General features: G+C 44.8%; 1 protein-coding gene across 4 annotated transcripts; it reads left to right on the top strand.

Moving 5' to 3' along the window:
• The first annotated feature begins 2,038 nt into the window (after positions 1–2,038).
• Positions 2,039–17,058, top strand: FAM124B (family with sequence similarity 124 member B). 4 transcript variants are annotated; one of them, XM_084847127.1, is made up of 5 exons: positions 2,039–2,108; positions 3,024–3,124; positions 6,054–6,083; positions 11,676–12,422; positions 13,821–17,058. In XM_084847127.1, exons 2-5 carry the CDS (start codon positions 3,044–3,046, stop codon positions 14,469–14,471), a joined length of 1,509 nt encoding a protein of 502 aa, XP_084703253.1. In that variant the 5' UTR covers positions 2,039–2,108; positions 3,024–3,043; the 3' UTR covers positions 14,472–17,058. The 4 variants fall into 4 exon arrangements, with proteins under 4 accessions (XP_084703253.1, XP_084703252.1, XP_084703251.1 ...); XM_084847126.1 differs by lacking the exon at positions 3,024–3,124 and having other exon boundaries at positions 2,055–2,108; positions 6,054–6,088; positions 11,677–12,422; XM_084847125.1 differs by lacking the exons at positions 2,039–2,108; positions 3,024–3,124; positions 6,054–6,083 and adding an exon at positions 6,120–7,679 and having other exon boundaries at positions 11,677–12,422.
• The last annotated feature ends 3,497 nt before the right edge of the window (positions 17,059–20,555 follow it).

Here is a 20,555-nt window from a genome sequence, read left to right as displayed (position 1 = left end):
GGAATCCTGGGAGTTGTAGGACTTTTTTTTTCTATCTAAACAGGCATAGGCTTGCACTCTTAAGTGTACAGATGTGGTTTTATGCTGGCATTTTATCTTATGCTGCCCTGCTGTGTCTTTTAGGTCGCAATCCTATGCATGTTTAGACAAAAAAAGGTCCTACAACTCCCAGCCACACTAGCATGACTTTAGTGTTTTCTTATTCTGTTCACTGCTCTGACAGCTTCAGCCAAAGAGCAGCTAATAAGCACCTGAAATAAAACAAATGTTATGCTCCAAACAGCATCCAAATGAAAGTCAGACTTAAAGAAAAGTTGTTTATCAAAAGCTAATTTCACCCAACCGGGTGCCGTCCAGATGTTTTGGACTTCAATTCCTATCAGCCCATTAGCATGGCTAATGGTCAGGAATGTTGGGAGTTGTAGTCCGAAACATCTGGAGGGCACCAGGCATGGGGAGAGAGGGGGAAAGTTTGGAGTATAGGAACATAGGAAGCTACTTTATACCATGGCAGGCCACTGGTCTATCTAGCTTACTATTGCCTACCCCAGCTTTCTCCTCCAGATGTTTTGGACCACTACATCTCCAGGTTGGGGAAGGCTTGCCTGCACTCGAAGGGTGGGCATCTGACCTAATTTACAGAGGACAGTGCTCTAAGCTGATGAGCTAGCAGAGTATGGTTCTGTATGGTGCCCACGAATGGCTCCCCAACATGGTGCCCATGGGCATTTGACAAAATGTGTTTATAATTTTTTCCCATTTTTAAAAATATACATACATGGATTTGTATGAAATGCATACAACTTTCTAGCAATTATACATGAGTTTCAACAAAACTGGACCAAATATTCAAATAAGTATCCATTTGTAGATGGCATCTATATGCCACCATTCCAAATATTGAAAGCGTTGTAAGGTCCTCAATCCATTGCATTATAGGAGGTGAGTGTTTATCCTTCCGATGTTGTAATATCAGCCTTTGATCTGTCAAGAGGGTGCAGAGAATCCATTTTCCCTGACCATTTGTTAATTTCCATGAAGCAGGTAAATAATTTAAAAAGAGTGTGCTTAGTGAATATTCAAGTTTAATTTAGTGAATATTAAAGCCTGTTCCAGTACAAAATGTATCTGTGTAATCTCCTCCCCCAAAGAAGCAGCTCCTGGGCATTGCCAACACATAAGTTCAAAAAATGCATTAGCTGCATCGCACTGCCAGCAATTAGCCAAAGTAGACAATCCCTTATCAAAGAGATGTTGCAGTGTCCAATAGACAGGAAACATTTTTTTACTGAATAAGTCACAGCCTAAGATCCACAGCCAGGACAGGTAGACGCCACAGTGGCAATCCACCGATTAGGCCTGTTGTGGTGATGCCCACAGCATGGCCTCAAATTCCCAAATACACCCCTGGGGCCAAAAAGGGTGAGGACCCCTGCTCTACTGGAAGAGGTGTCCAGTCCAAGCCTGGTTCAATGTCAAAGAATCCCAAGAGGGAGAGTGGAAGGGGCCTGGAAGCTGCCCATCCACAGGTCACGCCTGGACAGCAGACGGAGCCGGCGCGCGGCCCACCTACTCGCTGTCTTCCGCGCCGTGGCGAGGTGTGTCGTACTTCTATTTAAATTAAAGCTGCTACTTGAACATGGGCACCTCGGCCGCCACAGCTGCAGCTGCAACGCGGTGCCCTCTTTGGTCCTCCGTTCTGGGGACGCGTTTCCTCTTTTTCGGGGTGATGCCCAGAGCGGCCACCCCGCTGCACTGAAGCGGGGCCTTCCGCGCGCAACGCGCGTGCTCCTCCGCTGAGCGACCAGCCTTTCCCCCCGCGCGGGCGGGCGGGCGTGCGGCCGGGGCGGGGCTCTCGCGCGCTGTCCCTTGGAGGCTCCCGAAGGCAGCCGGGGAAGCCCGGCGCGGAATGGGCGGCGGCGAAGACAGCCCGCCTCCGCGTGACGCGCGGCCCTTGGAGCGCCGGCTCGGGCAGGCCGCGGAAGGGCGCCTCAGTGGTGGCCGCATGGGCCGGGCTCGCGGCCGCCGCCGGGCTCGCGGCGGAGGGACGCTCCTCCGGCGCGCCTTCTCGGCAGAGGCGTCGTGGCGCCGAAGGCTGGCTAAGCCAGGTAGGCGCGGGCTTGCTGGGGAAGGTGGGAAGCCGGTTGCTAATGCGTTTGTTGTCTGGTATCTAAGGGGCGGCAGCAGCTCAGCTGCTTTTCAGGCTCTCGGAATCCCACGCTTTTCTGCTGTATCTTTTCCTTCCGAGTTTTTCCAACGAAGCTGCGTCGGTGGGGGGCTTGTAACAGAATACAGGGGAAAGGAACGAGAGGCGCCGGGCTGTTTTCTCTCTGGCCAGGGGCTGCTTCTTTGTGGCCCCAACAGCTGTTCTTCAAACTTTTTGCCCAGGCTGCACAAACTAAAATTGAAGTCGCTCTCTCGCTCTTTCCCCCTTCCGAGTCACTCTGTGGAATGAAACAATTTCCAGAGGGGGAACTCTGTTAGCCTGTTGCAACAAAACCAGCAAAGAGTCTTTTGGCACCTTGAAGGCCAACACGTTTATGGTGGCATATGACAATACATTCGGCGTGCAGTAATGGCATAAGATGCCCGAATACGTTAGCGTTTAAGGTGCCACGGGGCTCTTCCTTGCAAATTGCCATATGAAATGTATTGGTCTGTTTAAATCTCAAACGTTGGAAGCTGCAGTAATGCAGGTTCAAATATGTAGACCGGTGAAAGAGGCTGCAAGTAATCGGAGGGGATGAAAACGGGTAAGAATGTAACAATAGCCCTGCTGGATCAGACCAAAGGCCTATCTAGTCCAGTGTTCTGTTCCCACAGTGGACAGCCGGATGCCTGTGGGAATCCTGCAAGCAGGTCAGAAGAACAGTAGCCCTCTCCTGCTGTTGTTGTTCCCCAGCAACTGGTATTCAGAGGAATACTTTGTCTGATACAGGACATAATATATGGCCATCTTGACTAGGAGCCATTGATAGCTCGATCCTCCATGAATTTGTCTTGAAGACTCTTTTGTTTTGCAGATCAAGTTTGAGCTGGAATCATGAACCCTTTCCAGCTGCAGCCTTTTAACACTAAGGAGAAAAGAGATGTGTGGTGCAATCCTGTGCATGTTTATTCAGAAGTAAGTCCCCTTGAGTTCAAAGAGACATACTTCCAGTGCTTCCTGCAGTCCTATACACACTTACCTTGCAGTAAGTTCCAGTGGGTAGGTATGCATAGGATTGTGCTGTTAAACTACTAGCAACACAGCATAGCAGACTTATTATTGGTTCTATCCCCAAACTTTTTTGAATGTGTGCAGGACCTGCAGTAAGGGTCATGTCTTTTTTGTTCTCCCACTGCCCACTAAACACACATGTGTGTATGCACACGCACGCACACACCCTGACACCTCTGGGGAAACAGTTTATATCTGTTTATTTGTTGCCCATTTATACACACCTCCTTCTCTCCCAAAATCTGGATGTCTTTATATACCTGTTGCAAAGAGCAAACTAGGCCTTTCACAGCCTGTTTAGGTTTTGGTTTACATTTTGGTGCAAAGTGGGTTTGGCTTAATGTTCCATGAAGAGCATATAAAGGCTCTTGGGAAGGACCCTTTGCAATCTCTAGCCACTTTGCAAAAACATTTATGAAGAGGTTACTGTGGTAGCTTGTACTTATTCCTCTCGTCGCCTGGGTTATTTGAGAAATGTGACCTTTTGATTTGTTTTTAACTTTGGCCTGCTGCTTCCCTGCCTATAGCTCACTGGGAAAGGCTATGTGAACAGTTTTGTAGCATCCAAGAAAACGAGGTTGCGGGTGGGGTGAAGAGAGAAGGGAACTGAAAGGGATCTTAATAGATTGTTTTGGTACTGTGATGGCACTGTTTGGCTCTGTGATGGCACTGTTTGGGGAGGGGGAATAGAATGGCACTTTAGCAGGTAAGGTAAGCTGCAACAACAACAGTTCCTGCCCCAAGCTGTCTTCAATCTCTAAACTTAGGTCACAGAGTTGGAGAGGTCAGGATAACAGGGATGAATGCAAACAAATGGAAGTTACCCTGACTTCAGTTGCAGTCATATGCACATTTGCCTTACTGAATGGTGCATTCTTCTGAGTAGACATGTATAGGATTGCACTGTCAGGCTTTGCTTCAGTTGGAGATGTGGACCCAGGGGCTAAGACAACAGCTTCATAGAAGAGATACATTTTGCGTCGGGGTCTGAAGGAAGAGAGTGAAGTAGAAATGTTGCTTATGATGGTTAGAGCTGGTGTAGCGGCCAAGAGACTGAGCTAAGAATCAGGAAGTTCCCAATTTGAATGTCACCTCTGCCATGAACTCACTGGGTGGCCTTAGGCAAGCCACTCTCTCTCAGCCTCAGTCTCTTCTTCTGTAGAATGGGGGATAATATTTATTGCACAGTGTTGTTATAAGGATTACGACTATATAATTCATGGAAAGCATTATACAGATGTTAAATATCATCATAATCAAACACGGTTCTCTTTTAAGCAAGGCAAACCAGCTAAGAAAGCTTCTGCCAGCCCTTAATCTCACTTTGTATAAATCAGGAGTGGACAAACCACAGTCTTGTGTTGACTACTTATTTTGTTTCCTAGAATCCCTGTGGTCCACCAACATATTTATAAGCTTATAAAGCAAAAGCGCTTACTTAGGATCTCTTAACATCTGAGGCATAACTAATCTAAGTAATTTGCACTTGCTTAATAGTGTAAATCTTGCTAAATCTGACGTAGTCCAGCATACCTTGCAAAAATCCCAGCAAACTAGTCGGAATCCAAAATTGGCAGTGGTGCACTGCTAAAAATTGATTTGTCGTGACCTGCCTAGAACTCTTTGGAGAATGGGCAGGATATAAATGTTTTAAAATAGAAGTAAAACACATTCTGTCCATCTCTGATATAAATAACCAGCTTTGGTGCTGCAGCTACTCAAGAATATGAGAAGGGGTGGGGAGAGAACCCACCCTGCTATTACAAAACTAGAGGGATGAGCAGTATGGTCTGTGCTGTACTCTACTGTGTTGGCAAGGCATTTTAAAAACAGGATGACTGAAACAGCTGTAAAGGAGGATGCATGGCTTTGTGATCTTTTGTTGATCTTGAAGCTTGGAACTTTGGCAGACGGAAGGCCAGGGATTCGTCATTAGGGGACGGACAGCTTCTAAGAATGCATCTCCTGCACATTCTGCAGTAGAGAGATGCTTTTCTAAGATGAGGGCCCTGCCCAAGGATTTTTTAGAGGGATGGGATATGTGGAGGCAATAGGGTCTTGGAAATATTGGCTGAATTTGATTAGCCATAGATAGAGATCTTTAAAAATACCTTTATTTAAAGCCGTCAGGAGTTCTTCAGCTTGCCTAGTGGGCCTGGGATTTAGCTTCACTGTAAGGCTTGGGAACTTGTGGCCTTCTGGGTGTTGCTGGACTCCAACTCCTATCAGCCCCAGCCAGCATGGCTGGTGGTCAGGGATGATGGGAATGGTAGTCCAGCATCGGAAGAGCCACAGGTTCTCAACCCTCTACCCTCATGTGGCTAGAAGCTGCTCCATTATAGTGTTCAGATTCTGCCCTCGGGACCATAGAAGCTTCAGACTGAAATGTGTAATGGCTGGGGTAGGGAACCTTTTTTCTATCAGGGGCCACGTTCCCTTGGGTTAATCTATCAGGGGCCAAGTGTAAGTGGGGCCAAAGCCAGCAGTAGGTGGGATCAGAGACAAAATTGTGTGGGCCACCCCCTTTTTTCTCTCTCTCTCTTTCTGCCTCCATCTTCCTCCCCACCTAACAGGCTTCCTGGGGAAGGACAGATCACACTTGCCAGAAGGCTAGACTGATGGCTTGCAGAGGGCTCTTGAAATTAACCTGAGGGTTGCAGGATGCTCATCCCTGCATTATGGCTTCCCTAAAGCAGTTCTAACATCAGTTGACAAACTTAGCAAAGGAAGAGGGCCATTTAAAAGCACCCTTAAACCCTAAACTAAAGAAAATGGCTTGGCTGAAATAGATTGTTCAAAATACCATGTGCAACTAATAATGTTTGTTTTTCAGGTTACATTGCTGTGGATGAGTAGTGTATGCGCCAAGTAAGTCACCATTTCCTTATAATATATCTGCTTTTATTTAAGTGAGATACTAGAGATAAGGAGTCCTTAGCATTTGGGAAAACTAGTCCTGAAATTAATTGGTTGGGTTCCTTACATTCTTCTTGTAGACTGGACAGTCAGTAGCTGTGTATTGATACAGCTGTAATTGTAGCAGTTGCCTGAATACCAATGATTTCTCTGTTTGATGGGAATTGGTGATGTGCGTGCATCCTCCTTGAGTGCAATTCTTATTGGAAATGCGGCGAGCTTTACGTGACTCATAAGCAAGAGTTAGCATTACATCCTTGGCAGATGTATGTCTGTGATTCTTTACATTGCAGCAGTTGCTCAAGAAGATAGCAAAGACTGTGCTTGAGGAATCAGCTAAACGTTGCCAAATACCAAACAGGTGCTCATTCAGTTGTCTTTTGTAAAACACTAGAGGTCCGTTCATTAATGCTTTGCCGTATTTCTTTGTTTTCTAAAAGATACAGCCAATTCCACTTTTACAACACAAGTTTTCAAAACAACCAGTAACAACATATTTGATTCCAGCAATATGAGGTGTTGCTTTTAGCTGGGCAAACTAAATGCAGGTTATTATAAATAAGATGTATTATATACCTTTATCGAGAGCATGTGGTTGATGTTCAGAGCACCAAACTATGCAAACTCTTCGTTTCTTGACATTGGTAAATTCACAAGGCCTTGTTCTTGCCCATGATTTCAACTATTAGGTGATAGCCTGGCTATTGAAAATGTTTGTTGACTTCCTCCATAGTAGCATTCTCATATCTATATGTATTTCATCTATCTATTTATCTATACACACATATATATATATATATATATATATACACACACACACACACACACACACACACACTTTGGAGTAAGTGAGCGGTCATCTTCTGAGGAGTCCTGATGATTATGCAATATTCTGAAATGGCTAGTAGTTGTATTTCAACATAACATCTATTAACTGCAAATACACTGCTCTCTTCCCTCAGGTGTGAAATGTGTTCATTTCAAATATATTTGTGATGCTTCCTACCATATAGTAATATCTTTCTTGGCTTTAGAGAAATAACCCAGAAATTCCAACTGGCCACGGGACAATATTGTCCCAAGGCCTGTACACACAAAAAGACATGGTCATACTTCCATCTTCAGGAATCCTACTCCCAGCTATTATGTGCAATGTCCCAAGGAAATTTACATGTTTTGTTTTGTTGCTGGGGTTAGTATTTGAAATGGGGCCAACTTTTAGGGCTTGGTAAACTACTCAAGCAGAGCTTGGAGAGGCAGAAGACTTAACACAATGCCAGCTGCAATATAAATTACCAATTAGAAAAGCTGTCAAAGGCCGTTTTCGTGAGGACAAAACATGGGCTAGTTATAGTTAAAAGGCTAGATTAAGGCTTGGGGGTGCCTGCCGCTGATACAAATGTAAGCTTTATCTTTGTATTCTAAAGTGGAGAATAGTTCAAAACTTTTTTTTAAGTTAACTTTTATTTTTATTTTCAAATACGAAGAAACCAACGAATACTGTAACCCAGCATCAACTGACATAGAAAAAGATAACATAAAGGTAACATCTAATAACATTACTGCTTTAACTACATAAAATATAAACACAAACCAAATTTGGGGGAAAACAAAACCCTGTAAATTGAACTCAGATGGCATTGCTAAAATGAACTCCCTTCAGTTAATAATTTAATATGATTTTTAAAAACAACAGTTCTATGTGTATTTATATGTGGCTTCTGTTTGACATGCATCTCCTAAAAGTATTGTCATACCTATTGCCTTAATATATTGCCCTGCATTATCTCTAAGCAAAACAATGGTCTAAGCAAAAAGCTGTGAGAAAAACAAACATACAGTAAAAGTAATATCTATCTTCCTCTCCAACCACTTCTGTTGAGAAGTGGTCAGTGACTGTGCTGGCTGGAATATTATTGGACTGGGCTTTGCCCAGAAATATTACTTTGGACTGGGGGATTTTTTAAACTTCAAGAGCAATATGGCAATTAAAAATATGCAGCAAGTTAAAATAAAGTGAGCTCCATGGTGACCAAAGACCAGCAGCTCATTAGCCCAGTTTTCTTAAACTGGAGAGGCACGGGTACTTCCAAGTCCTGCTACCAGCCATCTTTTTAATTGGAGATGTTTGGAATCGAATCTGATGTATGCAAAGTCATATGCTTTACTCATTGGGCAATAGCCATTCCTACCTCAGAAAACCATCTTTTAAAATGTGCATTCCCCTTCTTTCCAAGTCAGTGTGGTTTTCACAAAATCTTCACACAAACAGCAAAGCAAAAACGATTGTGTGTGTGTGGCGGGAGGGCGGGAGGCGGGGATCATGTGGCAGCGGGAGAACAGGAGAATAAAGCTGTATGCACTAATATTGTTGGAGAAACCCATCTGACTAACAGCTGGGAAAACAGCACAAATTGTGTGCGCTATGTTCACACTTAGGAAAATTAGGGTTTTCAGTAAGATAGAATACTCCCACGCAGGATGGTTGCACAGGAAAGTGGGAAGCAGATGGCAATTACTAATAATAGGATAATTGCTGTTTTATCTGATCCCCCCCTTGTTTTAGGAGCTCCCCAGAGTGATGGCTTTTAAGCATATGTCCAATCAAAATTGTGAGAGGCGCAATCTTTTTTGTTTGCTCTTTGCAGTGGCTTGAGATTGCGATTTGCTAGAATATGCTTTCCTTGCATCTAGGAAACTCCAAAATTGCAAGTTCTGATCATGTTGCTTTTTTGCCTCCTTTAACAAAATACAGTTTGCACATTAGAAATGCAATATTATAAATGGGTTTTTTTTTTGCAATAACAAACCTGTTGCTGCTAACCCCATTTTACAGACAAGGAATAGAATCATTGGAGAGAGCAGCCACACTGAGACCACAGCAGGAATAGGACTCGACCCCAGAGTTCCCAGGTTGAGGTCGGATTTCCTGTCCATCAAGCATACCTTGGAACAGGAACATAGCCCTTCAAAAACATTGTGGTAAAGGGGGAGAACCTTCTTGTTCTGTCTTGATAGTTGAGCTTTGGAGAACAATAGGGCCCTGGGTCATTGGCACGTGTTAATGGATTTAAATCTATGCTAGTTTATAATAGCTGTAATACCTAGACTGATTTTCTTTTTAAAGGAGATCTGGCCAGTTCAAAACAAGCCAGGTCTGCTGTCCAAACTGTCCTATTGATCTTCATTCTCAGTGATAAATCCTGCAATGCAGTGCAAGCATTCAACCAACCAAGAGCAGAATACACAGCAAACATATGACTGTTCTGTGCTCTGCTGAAACTGACTTGGAATGATGCCTTGGAAGAACCACAAAATGGGACAAATAAAGGAATGGCAAAGGAGCCTGGAACTGAGTGTGCTACCCAGCTCTAAACCATGGGTACTGTTATGGAGGCTGATTTTGATCATTGCTACCTGCAGAGACCCTTTAAAGTCCAGACTTCCCCAAGCTGGTGCCCTCTGGATGTGTTGGACTGCAACTCCCATCTTCCCCAGCCAGCATGGCTATTGGCCATGCTGGCTGGGGATGATGAGAGTTGTAGTCCAAACACATCTGAAGGGCATCAGGTTAGGAACATAGGAAGCTGCCTTATACTGACCCTTGGTCCATTTATTCCAGTATTGTCAACACCGATTGGCAGCAGCTCTCCAGGGTTTCAGGCAGGATTCTTTCCTAGCCCTACCTGGGGAAGCCACGAATTGAATCTGAGACCTTCTACATGCAAAGCATGTGCTCTATCACACTGAGCTATGGCCCCTTCAGGTTGGGGAGGGCTACAGTATTACTCTACAGCAGAAGTGCGGACCTTTAGGGGGTCAAATCCAGCCTGGTTGGGGCCCCTTCTGGCCCTCTGGGGTTCCCCAGATGGCCATGCCACCTTCCCTTGGCCCCACTCCCTCCCAGTCACTTATTGTTTGGTGGCTCCCCTGGCTTTCGTGCAGATTTCCACTCCACCTCCTAAAAGGTTGGAACGCCTCTCTTAAGGCTTTGTCACTGTCAGTAAGGTTTAAGCCCAAATAGGCTGGTCTTGTCGGTGTTTTGGCCCTGCCCTTTTTGCCTAGCCCACCACTGGAATGCAGCCCCTGGGAACTTCTCTGAAATGGAATTTGGCCCTCAGGCTGAAAGGGGTTCGACACCCCTGCTCTGCTGCTAGAATGAAACTGTGTGGGAACTGCTTTTCCGTGAGTGGTTCCCATATGGCTAGGGTGCCCATATGGTTAGGCAATCACATGGATGTTTCCCGTAGAACCAGAACCTCCCTGCAGCTGCCCATTCTGTGGTCAGGACTCACTCAATTAGCCCTGCCCACATGACGAGGTCATTTAAATGTTAACTTGGCGGCTGTGCAGAAGCAGCCCCCATATGGCCCTAAATGATCGCGTGTTGAAGTCCTAGATTGGACTAAAGTGCTTGGCACTTCCAGGATCAATCCCAAATCCATGAAATGGGGAAAGGAAAGGAAAGGTTCCTCCTGTGCAAGCACCGAGTCATTGCTGACTCCTAGAGGGACGCCGCTTTCGCTGGTGTTTTCATGGCAGACTATAGCGGGGTGGTTTGCCATTGCCTTCCCCAGTCGTGACTACCTTGGGTAACTAGGCAGCAAACAAAGAACAAACATTTCTAGAACACACACACACCCTGCCTCTGAGGTTACTTTGAGGAAATGAGGCCTCTGGAATCATTGGAGCAGAGCCAGGCGGCACTGTATAGAATCTCGGTGAGTAAAGCTGGTATTCGGAAGCTGTTTCCCTGAAGCTTTGTCTTTCCTGAAATTGCTTCTTTGAGATAAACATCTGTTATCTGTGGTGTTCACATTGACTTCTCTTCAGTTGTCCTGTTTCCTTTCTGCCTTTTAAAAGAATGGTTTATCAGCACAGCCCAGAAGGGTGTTGTCTCTGGGAGGATTGCAACCTTTGTTAAGCAAAACAAAAAAAACAACACATGCACGTTTGGCACAAAGATTAAAAAAAGAGAAAAAAAGAAACAATGTGTAGCCTTTAAAACACATGAGCATCACCTTGCATTTGCACAGAGAAGGCAGCAGGGTCCAGCAAGTAAAGTGGTTCCCAGGGATTGACTAGACATCAGTTGACAATTTTATATAGTATTGGAAAAAAATATTTTTACATGATTAAATGCCTGGGAAAGAGAGATTTTTACATAATTAAAATTCAGGACAATTTATCATGACTGTTTCCAGGTTTTGTAATATCTCGCAGTGAAAGAAAATGTGGAGTAGATGCGGGGGGCTTAAGAAAGTGAGATAGTGTTGAGTATAGTAAGTAAAGCTCATGCTGGGAACTTAGGAGATGGGAGATCTCCTGTCTCCCCCCACTCATGTACATCTTTGAATCCAATGTGCAGGTAATAAAAACAAGATGAATCTCTGTGTTAGTGTCGTATTGCAGTTTGTAAAGTATATAGTATTGCTTAATTGGGAATTAGCTGGGAAGTGTACTTTTAAAAAAAAATATTAGTGTTTATGTGAGTGATCCAGGCACTGAAACAGCAACTGTATTACATCTTGTGTTTCAAGGTCACCGTATAATGGATGGGAGGGCAGACTCCTTGGTGATGACTGTGCACCTCCTTGCCAAATCTGGCCATGCATTACTCTTGCAACAAACCCTCGACCAGCTTCAGGAATGGATCTGCCTGGACCTGCGTCTCTTCCTTGTATCGGAACGCACCTCTCCAATGAAATATTATGAGACCTACCACCAAAAGAGCTCCAGGTTCCCTGGGACGTCTGTTCTGCTTTTTTTGCACGAGGACTTTGGGGAAGAACGGATTTTCCAAGTCCATGGTTTTTTCCAGCACCCACCATGGCAGCGTGTCCACATTGAAAGTGCCAAGAAAGGGCAACTCTCTCCCCAAGCCCTTGACCATCAGGCCTTCTATGGGCTGGATGAGCATATGCCTGTGTGGGGACTGAGACAGGTTCATTACGGTACAGAAATTTTGCGCGTCACGCTCTACTGTAGCTTCGACAACTATGACGATGCAGTCCGGCTCTATGAGATGATCCTGCAGAGAGAAGCGGCTGTGCAGAAAAGCAGCTTCTGTGCCTTCGTACTGTACGCGACCCAAAGCATTGCGGTTCAGCTCTGCTTGAAGCAGCTGCCTCTGGGAGTGTGTGTCGATTCAAAGGAGTCTTCGGTGTTGCAGTTCAAGGTGCATGAAATCGGGCAGCTGGTTCCACTTCTGCCTAATCCCTGTGTTCCTATAAGCAGCACTAGGTGGCAAACGGAGGACTACGAGGGAAACAAGATCTTGCTTCAGGTATCATTTTCTTTATAAATGGTGGGCACCATCAGCAAGGCACTATTCCTGTGCAGCTTCTGTTTATTGCAGAAGAAATGGAAAGCAGTACTGTGCAGTAGATGAAAAGAAAAAAAAAAAGATTATCTTTGCAATACACACACTGTGGGCCAAAACTGACTTTACTTGAAATGTGTTTCTAGCAGTTCTGTCTTTTTTTCATTTTTACTCTAGTGTTGGTACAGGGATTGGGACCCCATTCTGGGGGGGTAGGGAGGCGTTAAAGATCTGGATTGGGCCCACTGTGCCTACTCTAGAGTAAAAATGAAAACCAGCATAGCTGCTAGACACACACTTAAAGTAATGTCTGTTTTGGCCCTGTATTAGACTGGTTGGTGTTGCTAGTTTCACAAATACTCATCTATGTTCTCCAAACTTCTTTGAACCACTTCTTTGTATTTATTTAAGAGTTGGGAACGTTTAGGTGCCTGTACTTGGTTAAAATAGAAAACGTATTTGTGTGAGGTTTTTACCTTGCCTGCATCCTGATTTACAACCGTAAAAGATTAATTTGACTCGTACAAAGCTGGCAAAATATTTGTTGAAGTCAGATAAGAATTAAAATCCCTCATACTTCCATAGTCTTTAGCAATTAAAAATGCAAACAAAATGTTAAAATGCTTCTGGAAAATGCGTGGACTTTGAGCAGCCTCGTGGGTGGCCCAGGTAAAAATAGTCCCCAAACAAGAATGCATACAAAGCATTTTAAAAATTTAGGCCAAAATGACCATCATAGATGTATGTGAACAAGCAGCCTTGTAAACAAAAAATGAGGAATCACGAAATAGGCCTGTTCATCTCCAGTGGGTGAAGGGGGTTTTACAGTTTTGGGTAGCAGCCAAAGCATCTGTCTTTTATATGCCCTCCTTTGCTTGGACTTGGTGTATGGATGGTATATCTTTTCAGTGATTGTTAAAAGATGGCAGTACATAATATAATCTACATTCATAACACCATAACCTACAACCGTATCCAGTATCGTAATGCGCCGGCCCACAACTGTTTGTCATGGCTTGCCTCATCATGCCCAGAGTTTGTCCCATTCTGTGGGTCAACAAAGACATCTTAAAGTATGAAATATATTTCAGTTTTGTTAAAGGCAACTCAGGTGCCCTTGAGAAGTTGGCAAAGACTAGACTAGACTAAAATGACTAGAATACCTATCAATCGAAGCCTAGAAATGATCATGCAGAGAGGTCAGCGAGATGAGAGGCTGTTTTTCAAGCCTAGCAGTTTTTCTGTGCTTTTTAGTAGAAACCTTTAATTATTGATTTGCAGGTGATGGCTTCACATGATCAGGTGGAAACCTGATCGCATTACTAATGCCAGGATATAATTAACTTCCCTTTTCTTTCTTAGGTTCAAGGCAGCTCAAAGCCCAGTGGAAACCAAGGTTCATCTTCCAGTTGGCACAACAATGCACCTGAAAACAGTTTCCCTCTCTCCCACTCCAGTCCAACCCCATTGGTCACCACAAGAACTGCTGTGCAGCAGAAAACTAGGACACTTCGAGCCATGAAGAATAAAAAGAAATTCACACGGGGGGTGGTACATACTCTGGGAAGCCTTTGCAGTCCGTCACAAAGCAGTGTTTGCTCTTCATCCCAGTCCTGTAGCCCAACAAGTTCTTCTCTGCAGGACCTAGGCCCTTCCCAAGTAAACTTGGGCACTAAATGGAGACATTCCAGCCACGAACTCTGGTTGTGCCGAGAGATGGAGGAGGAGGAGACGAACGTTGACACAGGCAACAGAGTGGCATCTTCTGAATGCAGTGACTCTCCACTAAATAGGTTTTCAAAGGACTTGCAAAATGGACTTCTTCAATCCCAGGCATCATGCTGTTCATTTATGGGAGCTGGTTCGAGAATCAGCTTGCACCAAAAGGACAGAAACACTCCGTCATTGCATATTGCCAAAAGAAATACAGGATCAGGACAGAGACAGTCAGGATTTCACTTGGGCATATCAGGAGCAAGCCATGGAGAGGAGGAGGAAGAATTCTTTATATGACTTTAAATACAAATTATTTGCTAGGTTGATTTCTCAGTGCCTTACTTCTGAAATAACAGAGTGAACAATCCGTATGCTGCACAGTGGCTCTGTCCCTGTGTAGATACCCCAGCTGTCTATACTACCTTTTAATATTAGTGTTAAAAAGAAAGCTTAAAAGTAGTTTGCAAGAGAGCAAAAGTGTTTATGGACTTAATAACTAATGTGAGGACTTTAAAAAGAGGAGGAGGAAGTGGGGTGTGAGAAATTTCACGTACCGGAGGATTATTGTGCAATAGACTGAAGTCAATCATTTTACTGCTCCACAAGCTTACGACATTTCATTAGAAACCTGGGAGAGAAACCTATTCCCCTTATAAAATATCTTTTAACATCTGCATGCTGCGGCCAGTTGGTGGCACAATAATTTCACATTCTAGAGAGGCGTCATGCACTTTGCTGTGCAGTGGAGCTATGTGTGGCCAGAGCTCTGGATTTAGACGAGCATTAAATTGAAGGGACTATCCGGAGCCAGTGGTTTGTAGTTAGTCCCTCCATTTGAGGGGGCACATCGTGTAATGTGACTATGAGCCTGCAGTAATAGTGATGCCATGGTTTTCTAAGGTGTGGAGTTTGGGAATTTGGTAGTTTGAGAAGTATATATAAACTTCATGTCACAGTATGCGAGCTGGATGCTTTGGGTTAACCATTAGGATTGCTGGCTTAACTGTGGGTTAAGTGGTTTATCTGGTGAATCCCCCTTTCGTAGTGTTTTCTTTGTCCATGTTAAAATCTGGGGGGGGGTTCATTCTTTCGGAGGTTATGTGTTAGCATCCTAGAGCTGGTTCTTGCTTCACGTGGCGTCTAGTTATAGAATAGGAAGTGCTAAGATCATCAAACTGTGTTTGAGGCTGTTCTTATTGGTACAGCTATCCTCCCCCTGCCCTCCTTTGCTCCCTGCTTATACCAGTTGGATGAAACTGCTGCACGTGAATACTAGAAGCACAATGCAGCTGCATAAGCCAGGAACCTTCAGATCTACATTTCCCTGTGCCAGTGCTCTGGCTGCAGAATGGATGCTGCCTGAGCCATAGGGTTATTTCTACCTGTCCTGGCCTAGCTGATGTCACTTGACAGCCAGGCCTAGAGCACAGTGAAATGTACACCCAGCCTCTTGCGAGCGGCATGCCCCTGTCACTTTCCCAGCATGTGTGCCGGAGGAGGACCGGAATGGATATGTTCTGGGAAGGTAGAGCTACACTCAGGAACATTAGGTATGCAGGTATATGAGTGCATTGCAACTGCTGGTGCATGTGGCTGTGTTTATCTGTTTGAATGGGTTAGGTGAGGCTGGGATTGGGATTTGTACACCCACCCTGTTGGGTCAGTAGCAATGTTGGCTGTTTATAATTAGAAACAGCTTAGTGTTTCATATCTGCTTGAAAGATCTCAGTAGCAGAATGTCTGCCTGACATTTTCAAGACCTGCCTGTCAAAGCAGGTAGTACTGGGCTAGATGTACAGCCTGTATTGGACTTCCCAATCTTGTGCCCTCTAGATGTTTTGGACTGCAGGTCCTAGAATTCCTTATCATTGGCATGCTGGCTGGAGCGGATGGGAGTTGAAGTTCAAAACATCTGGAGGGCACCAGGCTGGGGTAGGCTGCCCTATGTGTACTGGGCATGCAGATGTGTGTTTGTTTTTATGTTATGCTTTAATTAAGATTTCGTTCTTAATCTGGATGTTATTGTTAGCCACCTTGAGCCATTTTCTGGTGGAACAGCAGGAAATTAAGTAAATGAATAAATAGATGAAACAATGGCTTGGCCTTGGTATAAGTCTGCTTGCTTACAGTGGCGACCTGAGCAAACTGAGAGCATGGATTTCATCTGCCCAATTACACAGTATTCCTGGCATTTGTTTTTGTATTATCCTTCCCTAGCTGTGCCATACAGAAAATGTGTGGCTGGCATATATTGTCTCCCCAAATGAAATATATGGCTCAGCATGCCGTGGTGTTATTGGTGAGAGAAGAGCCGTTTCCAAGAATAAACCGTCACTTATATTTACAACATATTTTCAAGTGTTTCATCTTCTGTTCTTTAACTTCTATCCCCCACACCCCCGCCCAGAACATTACTCATTCCAGAGTATTATAAGTATCTCCTGTGCGGAGGGAGTGGAACTAATGAGCTATGTACTTACAGGTCTCCAACTTGGCAATATTCCTTGTGAGCTCAGTACAGGCTTTGCCCTGTATGGTTGACAAAACTGGCAAGCTAGCTGAAGGAGACCAAAAGTTAGGGGACAGGTGAAGAGGAAATGAGGTGGAGTTGGGGAAGACTGAAATGACCCTCACCTCAGCCCAGCAATGGTGGGGCAGAGAGAAGGGAAGCGTCCAGCAGAGAGCGGTCTCTGAGCTTACAGCTTGAGCACAGCAGTAAAAGAAACCCTACCTACATGGGCGCCAGAGAGGGAGGAAGGACTTCCTGGCCACCTCAATCCTGCCGCCCATAATAATAATAATCACATGTGATTATTCCTCAGGAGCACCTGCATCTCCATAGTTATTCGAAGCCTCCCCACACCTGCGTTCCAGATGTGTTGGACTGCAATTCCCATCACCCCCAGTGATGGGAATTGCAGCTCCGCACAGCTGGAGGGTGCCATTTGGGGGGAGGCTGTTCTGAAGTATTAAAAAATAACTACAGGAAACATGCAAACAAAAACAGTGTGACTTTTATCTGGAACACTTTCACAGGGAGGCCTTCAAACTTTGCTGTGAGGCTTGCCCTGTTCTCTTGAGACCAGAAGTGGAGGGCCTGCCTCTGGCAACTTGAAACATCAGTCTGGCTGTTGTGGGGGAGGGAATGGGAACTCCGAGGTGGGGGGGGTGCTTTATCCCTTCACATCCTTTTTATCTTCACAGCATGACCCTTCTCTTGGTTGTTTTATTTACCCTCCTCCCCCCAACCCAAGTCTCCATAATTTGCCCCTTTGAGCCCCTATTCCATTTTGCACCAGATGGCAACACACTCTTGGAGGCCGGTAATGATCCCAGTTACAAAACAAGGAGTAAAGCCAGTTTTAAACTGTAGAGGCCTAGAACGGGTGCAGGACCTCAGGCCTAGGAGCTGAATTCAGCCTGCCAGCGTTCCCCGGAAGGTCCCTGCCCACTGCCCCTGCCCCGTTCCCCTGCCTTTCCCCCGACTGCCAATCATTTGGTGGTATTCTGACTGTTGTGCAGTTTTTCCCTATTCTAAAAAGATGAAATGCCTCCCCTAAGGCTTAATTCCTGGCAGTCAGAGCTATAAGCTAAAATATGCTGGGTTTGGGGGTCTGAATTTATACATGGAGGTGGGAAGCTGATTTGGTTCAAATGAGCTAGCTGGAACTGGACATGCAGCTTCGGTGAAGTGGGCAAGTTGCTCTCTGGAGATACAGTTTTCAGGGGCTGGTTGCTTCCAGCAGGCTCTGCCTGTATATGTGTAAGTAAAACTATTATGAGGACCCTGGGTCTCCAGTGCTTTTGCATCCAAAGGAAAGGAAATGCTGTAGCATTGCCCCCTGGAACAACTCACAGCTCAAGGAAATAGGGATGAGCAAGTAACCCCACGTGTAATCCTAGCCAGGTTTGGATGCTTGAGGACGTGTCTAAAAGAGGGCATGCTTTTTTGTTCACAATTACATGTCTGGAACTTTTCAGGGCTCATTCACACTGGGTGGAGCGGCCTACTCAAGCTTCTCACCCATGTGGCGAGTTTGTGCATGTCTGACCGTCATGTTGGGGCATAGCAATCCTTTTGACAGACAAACCTGAGTCATAAGCAGTGGAGGCTGGTGGTTCCAATGTCAGTGGGGCGGTGTATCTGTGCCAGGTTTCAGACAGAACTAGTCAGAATCTAAAGGAGCTGTCCAAGGTGTGAAGCCTCCGCTGGTCATAAGGAATGGAGATGAGGAGAGAAGCTCAGATTCCAGGCAAGGAAGCAAGGAAAAAAGGAAGCCTTGGCCTGGAAGGAAGGTTTAAGGAGCAGCCTTTCCCTTTCTGCAGCATTCTGCAGATTGTAAGACTGTACTTCTACAAGCTGATATCTGAAAGCTCTCTCTTAATGAAACAAAACCAACACCACCTCACTGCCTTTTCAAACTAGTGTCCCTGGGTGATCTATGCTCGTTTGGAGAGGACACAGAGCAAAGCAACTGAGAGAGGAGCCTTTCTAGCCCCCATCTCTGTGATCCAGGAGGGCCAGAAATGGAGTACAGGTGTCCAAACAAATGTGCAACTCAGTGAGGTTGGTGGCAAGCCAGCATGAACTGATATCTTCATAATGGAAGGTGATTAATGCACATTCAACCAGCTGTTTATTTTTAGAGCAATCCCTCCTGTATAGGAGTAGTTGAAGTATCACAGCAGCTGTGCTACAGACTATGTTGTGCACAGCCCAGTTGATACTGCAGTTCCTTCGTAGGCAGGAGGAAGTGTGTGGAGAAGCTAAGCATCTGTTTTGCCTGTGTGGAATGGCCCTGATCAAAGCTGCCCCCTCCTGCATACCAACACTCCACCCCAATTCCTTCTGAGCAGCTCTATCCATGCTTCAACTAAGGGTGAAACTATGCAGGATTTTTTCCCTATGCTTAGTCCTAAAGAAGAGGCACAGAGAAGGGGTTCATACATGCATGCTCATCATTGAGTAACCACAACACCTAGTGATGCCCTGCATGTGTGAACGATGCATAATATAATGTAATAAATAAAATAAATAAATAAAGCACCATTGACCCAGAATTATTATCGCCTTGTATTATTTGAACCCATAACATTTAAAAAACTGAGGCCATTCCAATGTTCAGCAGAGAGCCATCAAACGATATTATTATATTAATATAATATTCATATATTAATATTAGGGTATTAGGTGATGTTGAAGGGCCATAGCTCAGTGTGATAGAGCACATGCTTTGCATGCAGAAGGTTCTAGGTTCAATCCCCGGCTTCTCCAGGTAGGGCGAGGGAAGAATTCTGCCAGAAATCCTGGAGAGCTGCTGCCAGTCAGTGTCGACAATACTGGGCTAGATCGACCAATGATCTGACTCCGTATAAGGCAGCTTCCTATGTCCTAGGTCCCTATATACTGACTCCGTTCTCCACTTCCTAAAAAAGAAGAAAGGGAAATATGGCATTGAGGAATCATGTTCCAATATTGCTCTTAATGTAACTTTGTGCTCTGTGTGCAATGAGTTTGTATTTGTTGCCTCCATCTACTCTCAGGACATAAAGTCTCCCAATAATACATGCAAACTTGTATGCTAATACATTTAAAAGGAAGATAGGAAGCTGCCTTAAACGGAGACATGCAATCAGTCCAACTAGCTCAGTATTGTCTACTACAGGGGCAGGCAGACTTCAGGCTTGTGGGATCTACTTTTCTTTCTTTTTTTACTAGAATCCCAAGATCCACCAAACAGCCTAGTGCTAAAGATGTACACTTATTTATTTTTATTTATTTAAAATATTTCTTGGCTGCCTTTCTGGGCAGAAGCCCTCCCAAGGCAGCTTACAAAAATAAAATACATAAAAACAGTTAAATATTAAAAGCAATAAAAACAATAAAAACAATAAAAGCCAACAATTAAAACCAACAATAAAACCAGCAATGATGTTAACAGCAGCAACAGCACCAGTAGCAGTCATATCATGAGAAGGCCAAAGTAAAATAATGTTTTCAAGGCTTCTTAAAAGTCTGCAATGACAGAGCATGGCGGACATCCAATGGCAGCTTGTTCCAAAGATGTGGGGCCACTGCAGAGAGGGCCCTCTCATGTGTGTTCACCCACCTGACTGCTCTCACAGGTGGGCAAATGAGAAGGGCCTCTCTTCCTGATCTTAAAGGGCGGGCAGGCTGATATAGGTGTAGGTGGTCCTTCAAGTAACTTGGTACCAAACTGTTTAAGGCTTTAAAGGTCAAAACCAGTACTTGGGCTTGGAAACGCACCGATAACCAGTGCAGCTGGCGCAGTGTAGGCATTATATGATTGAATCGCCTTGCCCCCACCAATACTAGGGAGGCTGCATTCTTCACAAGCTGGAGTTTCTGAACCGTCTTCA

The sequence above is a fragment of the Heloderma suspectum genome, chromosome 3 (genome assembly GCF_057233095.1).
Source record: "Heloderma suspectum isolate Gila_16-S chromosome 3, 16-S_ref, whole genome shotgun sequence".
Classification (NCBI taxonomy): domain Eukaryota; kingdom Metazoa; phylum Chordata; class Lepidosauria; order Squamata; family Helodermatidae; genus Heloderma; species Heloderma suspectum.
The sequence above is the reverse complement of the archived record's forward strand: the minus strand, read 5'-3'. Positions and strand labels throughout refer to the sequence as shown.